Genomic DNA, 9,596 nt, shown 5'->3' on the forward strand with positions numbered 1-9,596 from the left:
TCTCATTTGGATATTGTCGATTTTCTTTCCTGCTGCTGCAGCTAATAGATGACTGTTCAGCATGACTGCTAGTATGTTCACATATACACTAACTGGTCACTTTATTAGGTGGACCTGTATAATCTAATGCAATCCAATTGGAGCTCTGCTAAGAATTGTTAAAATTATCAGAAATATTTTCTGTGCTTATTATTGAGGTCATAGTGGGTGGTGGAGCTGTACTGGAGTGTGTTATGTTAGGTGTGTTTTTTTGGTGTTTTGCCACCCTATTCAAAATGAACGATGTACCTAATTATCTATCAGCTGAAAACACAATTTTTAGAAAGGGTCATTACAGCATAACCAGTTTTGTTGGCCCTTATTCTGGCCGGATCAATTTCACCCTTATTTTATTTTAGCAAAGCTTTAGGTAGAACTGTGCTTGTGGTTCACTGAGAGTTAAAATGTAAACTCAATTTGAAGTGAGAGTGAATAAGGATGTTGGTTATCAGATCTGCCAGATAATATCTCTTTATCAGGCAGACAGACTTTGCTCCTTCCATCACTTATTTTGTATAGATAGTAGATGAATTATATTATTTGCATATCTTCAATATAGAATGTGGCTGTTGTAATGTTCACCCATATACAATTCTTATTTATCAAGACTGCATGAGTCCAATACAAGTTATTTCTTGCATAAAATCTTTGTGCTACTGGTTAACTCAGCTTGGAAAATAGTCTTTTTCTGATGTTCACATCAAACTTTTTGACTTGTCGTGGTAAAACAAAAACAAAAAAGGAGCAATGACTAAGCTTCATTAAATTTGGCACTGAATTTTATACTAAGCAGCACTTGTTTCTCCTCCTAAAATCACTCAATCAAAACATGTTAGTTATGAGTTGAATGGTAAATATTTCCATCACTGCCAAAGAACAGTAACTTTTAGGTCATGACAGTCAAATGTTAATAGTTGGTGAACTGTATCTTCTCTACTGGCTAAAAATACAAATAAATAAAAAGTGACATAACACTTTGAGACGATCATAGACAAGTATAAGTCACAGCATAGAACCCGTTCATAAAGTCTTTAATAAAATCTATCTTTTGAAGTCAATTACAACACAGATCAAACACACTGACAATAATATAACTGACCAGTTTCTCAAACCGTTTACAGTTTTCAATCTTTTAGTGCATTTTTAAGTTTTTCTTTATTCAAATGACGTTGCATCCTACTAAAAACAAGACACTTCATATCAAATTCTGCCAAGTGTGCTTTGAACTGGTCAATTTTCTATTGTCACAAATATATTTTTAAAACTGAGGATTGAAGATATAAGGTAAATTAACAGAGGGTTATCATTTCCATCAAATCACACTCCTTCATGAGTTGGCAAAAATATTCACAGGTAGCTGCTACAGGCAAAGCATTAACACTAGGGGCCAAATTGATCTTATGATGTATGAACAGTGAGTAGTTATCAATTACCTTTTTTATAGTCGACAGACCAGGGGCGCTTTACAATTTCAAGACCATGTTTTTGCTTCATGTATATGAGGTTACATATATGAGGACAGACACTACATGATAAACGTTTGCCACTCAGAGTGGGGTAATGATTAGCGGATACCCTCGAAATAGAAGAGGTAAAAAACATTCATAATTAAAACACAAAGAAAGAAGAAAAAAGGCTTATAGCAAAACAAGTGTGGAAACAAAACAGACAACATTTAAAAACAAAGAAACTCATTTGCAGTTCTGCTAAGCCTGGACAATAAACTTACAGTGGAACTACTGAGTGACTGTTGTCAAAATGACTACTTTTAAGGCAACTTGAACCATATTGCCCAGTTCTAAAGCTTGCATAGTAAAAAGACAGTGATGGTAAGTATCTAGGCCATGTCCTCTTCACCCTCCTCCTCAAACTCTCCCTCTTCCTCAGCAGTGGCATCTTGGTACTGTTGGTACTCAGACACCAGGTCATTCATGTTGCTCTCGGCCTCTGTGAACTCCATCTCATCCATGCCCTCACCTGTGTACCTGCAGCAATACATGAAGAGGGAAGAGATTAGATTTTAAAAAATAAAAAAATAAACACACTAATTTACAAAATACATAACTAATTTTAAAAAAGACAAAATTTTCATATCAAAAGCATAGAAAATGAGAGGAAGAGCAAAAAAGGACACAATTCATAAGGACAGAGTTAAAACACAACTCCCCCCTCAACAACTGAACATATGGCAGAACACTGGTAAATGAACTCCTCAATATTATTAATCAGAGAATTAAAAAAAAAAATAAAAATAAAAAATCTTATCTGATTTTGGCTTTTCCATCTGTTAATAGGAAGCAGCTATTAACCTGAGACATTATTTAGTTTCACCTTCTGGTTTTGTAAATTGACAGTTTCGCTTGTCCCACTACAAAATTTAGAAGCTGCCATTTGTTTGCATTTTTCTTTTTATATCCAGCATCAACCCAACATCAGACTAATTCTCACAAAAAAGCATAAACACTTTGTGTAGTAACTGAAAAAGCCCTGCAAGTCTTTGACAGTAATGGAAACAGTGAAAAATGGTTTCTGGCGAATAACAGAAAGCAGTGTTTGGACACACTGAGATTCATTTTTGATACAAGACAGTTGACAACCAGTGCTCCCTGCAGAATTCTCCAATGCAGATCATGTCTTCTTGTTTAGTGGTGCCTTATACAAGATCCTCCACACTGATTTACAATCAGCCCCCAGTCAGCCTGTCTCTCTACACAGTGTCCTGTCTCTTGTTCAACTGTCTGTTGTGTAAAGCATTTACATAGGCTCTGTACAGAGCCTTTCTTTCCAGCATAAAGCAAAGGTTTGTTCTGGTGTCAGCATTGCAGTTCTGTAATGTCCTCATGAAGCCATGTTGGTCTATGATTAGACCAAGTTCTGGAAAGGGGTCACTTTCATCAAGGGCCTCCAGTGTAAATTATCCACCCAAAAAATGAGCCATGATTGCACTTAATGTAACACATTAGTGGGGGCTTTGATACATGCAAACCTGTGCCACAGTGTTGATGCTACCAAGTTGTTTATAATGAGGACCCACCCTCTGTAAGACATTTGAGGTAGAAGCCACTTCCACCTTGCTACTTTTTCTGCCAATCGCACACAGTTCTTCTCGACTGTTGGGCTTGTCTGAAAGGTTACCTTTCTCTCCTGCAGCTCTGGGCTCAAAAGCATGTCATTAAAACTTTCAACTACCTAAAAAGTCAATGCTCAGCTCAGCCCAGAAAGTCCTGTAAAACTCCACTGGCAGTCCATCAATACCTGCAACCCTAGATCCTTCTGATCCTTCAAAGACCTGGTAATGTCACGAGAAACATTGAGAGTATACTATGGGCATACGTGTTTGATTCCTGCTTTGCCATGATCCCACCAGTGCTTTAAAAAGTTGTAAAATCACCTTTCCTACTTCTAAAAAGTTTCCAAAAGTAAATAGAAATTTCTTTAAAACACGTTTCTAATAAAGCAGCGTTAAAAGCCAATAGGCTAACTTATATGTAATATTTGCAATAGAAATGTTGCAATACACCATAGAATGGTCCAAAAAAAACAATGGGCAGAATCCTGCACTCTTTAAAAATACTAAATTGGTGTTGAAAAATATAAAGTATGTTTGAGCCCAAATATACAGTCTCCTGTCTCCATGCATTTCTCTCCAAATGTCAATCAAGCTGTGACAGTCAACCGGCTGTTTCATCACGTTTTGAAGCAGCATGGGGTTTCTATGTGGTTCTTGTCACTTTGCTCTAACTATCATCAGTCTACCCTGAATCTCCTCGAATTTGTAAGAATTAGGAGATAAGTTTCTAGAGATTAGGACAGCCACCCCCTCACTGGTTCTAATTAAATTACTTAAGAGGGCTTTTCCATCCAAGTCTCTTTTTCATTCTGCCTCATTTAAACAATCAGAGCGTGTTTCCTATAAAAGGTGTCATACTGATTCCTTTAATTTTTACCAGCTGAAAAAGACATGCTCTCTTCTTCACATCCCTGGCCCCATTTAGATTTAATGAGCGAACCTGAAATCACTCATGGTACAGGATGTAAGAAGGGGCACCCACAACATTAAGACAGAAGACCCACTATCATAAGCCTTTTTTCAGTCATCATCATGCTGTAGCTCTTGTTTGAGTTTCAGGAATAACTTCCTCTGTCAATAGATTTCTTGGTCAGTGAAGCCTCCTTTCTGTCTATTGCTCATTTGTGTTCTGGCAGAAACTAGAAAAACATCTTTATTATCAAAGTAATCCTCAACCTCCATGTTTTTTGTAGGAACATTATGATCTTTAGCATTCCATAACTCTTCTCCTGTTTCCTCCTCCTGTTTGTCCTGAAAGCTTGAAGTCTAAGAGAGGATTTGCCAACTTCAGAACCAGCCTCCTCCTCCTCTTCTTCCATAACTGACTCAAAACCTGGCTGCTGCTCCTGCTGCACATTGTCCCTCATGTGATACCCACTTCATCCTCTTCAATCATCTCAATATTTCATCTCGTCTCTCACCTACACCTCACACACTCCACCTTATTCACTTTCCTGTAGCTCACACAGTTCAATTGACTTATATTGAAAAACATATGCCTCACCTGTTATTTTCTTCACACACACCTGTTTTCTTTTCCTCCATAACCTTCACCTGTGCCTGTTTTACCATCACCCTTCACCTCACCACTATTTGTGTTCCCATTCCTCAGCAACAGGACGTGCAGACACACTGGCATTGGCACTGGGTTGCCCTGCAGTACAGGTTTTCTCTGCAACAAACGGTTCCACAGAGACACCGGACTGCTTGGTGGCAGCCGGCGGCTGAGCAGGGCCAGCCTCTCCCCCAGTCAAGGTGAAGACGTGGGCTCTCTCCGGTTAGGACAGGCCTTTATTGTGTGTCCCACTTCACCGCATCCAAAACACTTCTTAACTGATGAGGTAGCAAACAACATGTAATCAAAATAATCAATTTTTTCATTAAACCAGAGATTAAACTTCTAATTGCAGTTGTTAACGATCACGTAAAGTAGACGTCTGTGTGAGGAAACACGCCTCAGCAGAGGAGATCTACATCCTGAGAGGATCTTTTCAATGGGAGATATTACTTTCCCATGTCAGGGAGGCTCTCTGCTAAGGAACTCATCAGCTATGAAGGGAGGCATGTTTGACAGGATTATTTTTGTCGCTGGCTGCATCAGCGTCATCTCTGATACAAACAAACCATTAACTGTGATCCCAGTCTGGATCACATCGTTACTTTTTTCTACCTGATCGAGGAAGAGAAGAACAGCATTGTTCATGCAAGCAGCTTAATTTATGCTGTTGTGCCCATCAAACTACTCTACAGTTAAGCTAACTTCCTCCACACTGCACGGAAAAGCAGCAACGACTTTGATTCTGTGTTTCTGAGTCAACTTAGTAAATTCACCATGGCATCTGAGACACCAGCTGGCTGGAAAGCATCTAAAAACCACTAATCCAACTAAAAGATATACCAAAATACACCAACAAATGTTTAACTACAAAGCAACACTACATGAAAAATGAAAGCAAGAAAGTTTGCAAACACTCAAGAGACTCGCTCCATGACTCAAAATGCTCAAACTCACTTCCAGCATGTATCAGAAAGTGAGAGAGAGTGAGCATTGAGGCATATTTCTTTTCACATGACATTAATGTATACATTTGGGGTAAAAACAGGTCACTTCAATCCCTCACCAGTGGAGGAAGGCCTTGCGGCGGAACATGGCGGTAAACTGCTCAGAGATGCGCTTGAACAGCTCCTGAATGGCTGTGCTGTTGCCAATAAAGGTGGCAGCCATTTTGAGGCCACGGGGAGGGATGTCGCAGACCGCTGTCTTAACATTGTTGGGGATCCACTCCACAAAGTAGCTGCTGTTCTTGTTCTGCACATTGAGCATCTGCTCGTCCACCTCTTTCATGGACATGCGGCCTCGGAAGATGGCAGCAACTGTAAGGTAGCGCCCGTGGCGTGGGTCACAAGCTGCCATCATGTTCTTGGCATCAAACATCTGCTGGGTGAGCTCAGGAACTGTCAAAGCCCTAGGACAAAAAAGATGAACATTTGGGATTTACTTCGATATTATTAAAATATACATCTAAAATAGTGTTTTCCTGCCACTGTACCTGTACTGCTGGCTGCCACGACTGGTGAGAGGAGCAAAGCCTGGCATGAAGAAGTGCAGCCTGGGGAAAGGCACCATGTTGACCGCCAGTTTCCTCAAATCTGCATTGAGTTGGCCGGGGAAGCGCAGGCAAGTGGTTACCCCACTCATGGTTGCTGACACGAGGTGGTTAAGATCACCGTAGGTGGGTGTGGTGAGCTTCAGCGTGCGAAAGCAGATGTCATACAGGGCCTCATTATCAATGCAGTAGGTCTCATCTGTGTTCTCGACCAGCTGGTGGACAGAGAGAGTGGCATTGTATGGCTCCACCACTGTGTCTGACACCTGGCGTGGGAGAGAGGAAATAAAGAAGATGAGGGGACATAATAAACAGGTGGGGGGATAAATATTGTAATATTGTAATGAATAAGGCGTACTTTGGGTGAGGGCACCACACTAAAAGTGTTCATGATGCGATCTGGATACTCCTCTCGGATTTTGCTGATAAGCAGCGTACCCATGCCAGACCCAGTACCTCCTCCCAGGGAGTGTGTGAGCTGGAAGCCCTGGAGGCAGTCACAGCTCTCTGCCTCCTTTCTCACCACATCCAGGACGGAGTCCACCAGTTCAGCCCCCTCAGTGTAGTGGCCTTTAGCCCAGTTATTACCAGCTCCGCTCTGGCCTGTGTTGCATGCATATAAGGGCACATTTTAAAGATGCAGTGTCAAAAATCACCCAGATCTCATCCTTTCTGAAGTACAAACTCATCATATAAAACACAATTTGCTTCAATAGTTAGGTGCAGTTTTGCAGTTATATCAGTCGACATGACTTTAATATATATAATAATCTGCATGTACATTCTTACCAAAGACAAAGTTGTCTGGTCTAAAGATCTGACCAAATGGCCCAGACCTCACAGAGTCCATTGTGCCAGGCTCCAGGTCCACCAGCACTGCACGAGGAACATACTTGCCACCTGGTGGTGCAAATAAAGGCTCAGAAAGATTAGAGTCAACAAATTACACTTACAATGGTCCAACAATTACTCTATGAGAGGACTGACTTTCTACATTACAATGAGTGCTGTTTAAGTGTCCACTAATTATTTTGGGGATGTTGACCAAGCTACCAGATTACCAATAATGACCAATCTAATGATTAATTAAAATTTTAATTAATTGTGCAATTAATTTATCAGTTTTATATGAATGATGAATCAGGCTCAAAATTTTAAAATCCAGTTCAAGATACATACTAATTGAAGCCAAAAAGTACAATGCAAAAAGTTAATTATTTTCATTACCTATTTCTAGAAATTTTCTTTTAAACTTTTAATTTTAAATTTGTCTATAGCACATTTTGTAGAAGACTTATCGTCATTCACTTAATCAGGGTCTTGGATTATTAACCTATAATGTTATAAATGAAGCTAAGGCTGCTCTGTTTGTATGTAATAATATAGTTAACTGGTGGTTTGTTGATTTGTTGTTTTGTTGTATCTTGGAAACGGGGCAACCGTAACTAGGAAGGAGAGTAGCCCCAGAGGATTTACGGCAAGAGTGATTTCAAACCTCCATGCGAGGGAAGAACCCTCTGCTGGATGACTATGGTACTAACAACCTAATACTGTTAACTATTGAATTACCTTCGTAGAAATGAGATAATCAACTCAACAACTGAGCAGCAAAGTGAAGCTAACCTGTTGCCTCGTTGTAATAAACGTTGATTCGCTCCAGCTGCAGGTCGCTGTCCCCATGGTATGTCCCGGACGGGTCGATGCCATGTTCGTCACTTATCACCTCCCAGAACTACAAGAAAAATAGAGTATAAGACCGCGGTAAATTAGCTGGCATGCTAGTTTGACTGAAGGGATGGGCGTATCAATTATCTGGTATCTATATTTAGATAACCGCCGTATGATATTTTGGAGTCTATTTATTTTTATGTATTTTTTTAAATCGCGATACCACTGTGCGAATACCTGTTTTCATTTGTTTTCATGAAAACTAGCCCGGGCATACTTTTGATGGGCTTCCGTGTCACATCATTATGGCAGCCTATCAGTGTACCTGTCAAAGCCGTAGGCTCGCTGTGCAGCCTCGGTCAAGCACTGACTCAATCCTCAGTCCGCTGCTCAGAGTCAGCGGCTCCGCGGCAGCAAGGATGGCCAAGAAAGAGAAGCGTAGTGTGGTGCTATTTTTCACCCAAAAGTAATGTCATGTGCTCCGTCTGCAATTAAGTGGTGCCACACAGCAGCAATCCGTCCGAATTCGAATTCGCAGTATAATAAAAGCAAGAGAATTCATCATTTTGCATTTTGTTACTGTTCCAACTTTTTTCATCATTGCTTGGGAAATCATTTTAACGCCAAAGCATTCACGGTGCATTTTCTTTATAGGAATGCCTTTTCTAGTTCATTTGGCAATAAAGTTATTATTGAACACTGCAGCCATGTAATTTTCCTGGTATGGATGAAAAAGTACCATAAACTAATGGTATCGCCCATCCCTACATGCCTGACCCTTGTAAGTCAGTCCAAACAGTAGTATGGGCACCAAGGCTTTTATTAGCTTTTGCGCTAAGTAAGCTAATTTAGCAGCCCGTCCAAACCAAATTTAACATTCACACTCCTTTAAAGTGAGACCTTACTTTGACACCAGAGTTTTTCTAACCTTGGCTCCAATCTGGTTTCCACACTGGCCTGCCTGCAGGTGAACGATCTCCCTCATTTTGGTCGAAATGAAGAACTTTTGGACAAACGACTGAATAGACAAAGTTATTACCGCTCTACTCCAGCAACGGACTAACACTACAAGGTAGGAGCACTGCTAACTAGAGACGGTCGATAAACGCTATTGGAGCAACTAAATGTCAGTAAATCTATATCAGGCATCTGATTGGTTTAGAAAACTCGATTTTTAATTTTGATTGGATGCTGTTCTGAGAGCTCCGTTGTCTTAGTAACACGCAATAGAGTTTAATACACAGCAGCGTTTCTTCTCGGGAACGCTTTTGTGTATAGGTTGTCCTTGTGCATTGAAGTTACAATGGAAACCCAGCAACAAAAATCGTGCAATGACTTTCATATTGACCTTGATCTATAATAGATGAGCCACTCAATAACTTAAAACAAGAAAGTCAATAGTATATATGGTAATACACTCTTTTAAGGAGGTGATACACACAGTAGGTAGGCTATTTATGGCAAATACATTTCCACACATGTGCCTATAGCTCTTTTTAACACAAACGTCTACCTTTACCTAGAGTCTTCAAGTCTTCAAAGTCTTCAAACTCAAATCTTAATTCAATGTTTAGTAACAGGAGTATCTAATCCTGCAGGTTAGATCTTCATGGAAGAAAAATAAATTTGCTTTTTTTTGTTGCCTCCTTCTCCACAAGATGGTGGTGGAGAGCGCTTTAAAGTCATACACAAGGGCTTTTCTCCTTATTGTC

General features: G+C 40.2%; 1 protein-coding gene across 2 annotated transcripts; it reads right to left on the bottom strand.

Moving 5' to 3' along the window:
- Positions 1-1,053: 1,053 nt before the first annotated feature.
- On the bottom strand, positions 1,054-8,971 carry LOC137101657 (tubulin beta-4B chain). 2 transcript variants are annotated; one of them, XM_067480344.1, is made up of 7 exons: positions 8,813-8,971; positions 7,840-7,948; positions 7,006-7,116; positions 6,575-6,819; positions 6,160-6,482; positions 5,731-6,075; positions 1,054-2,024 (listed from the first exon to the last, which is right to left on the bottom strand). In XM_067480344.1, exons 1-7 carry the CDS (start codon positions 8,867-8,869, stop codon positions 1,877-1,879), a joined length of 1,338 nt encoding a protein of 445 aa, XP_067336445.1. In that variant the 5' UTR covers positions 8,870-8,971; the 3' UTR covers positions 1,054-1,876. The 2 variants fall into 2 exon arrangements, with proteins under 2 accessions (XP_067336445.1, XP_067336446.1); XM_067480345.1 differs by lacking the exon at positions 1,054-2,024 and adding an exon at positions 2,053-4,942.
- Between the last annotated feature and the right edge of the window lie 625 nt (positions 8,972-9,596).

Source organism: Channa argus, chromosome 16 (genome assembly GCF_033026475.1).
Source record: "Channa argus isolate prfri chromosome 16, Channa argus male v1.0, whole genome shotgun sequence".
In the NCBI taxonomy this organism is placed as follows: Eukaryota; Metazoa; Chordata; class Actinopteri; order Anabantiformes; family Channidae; genus Channa; species Channa argus.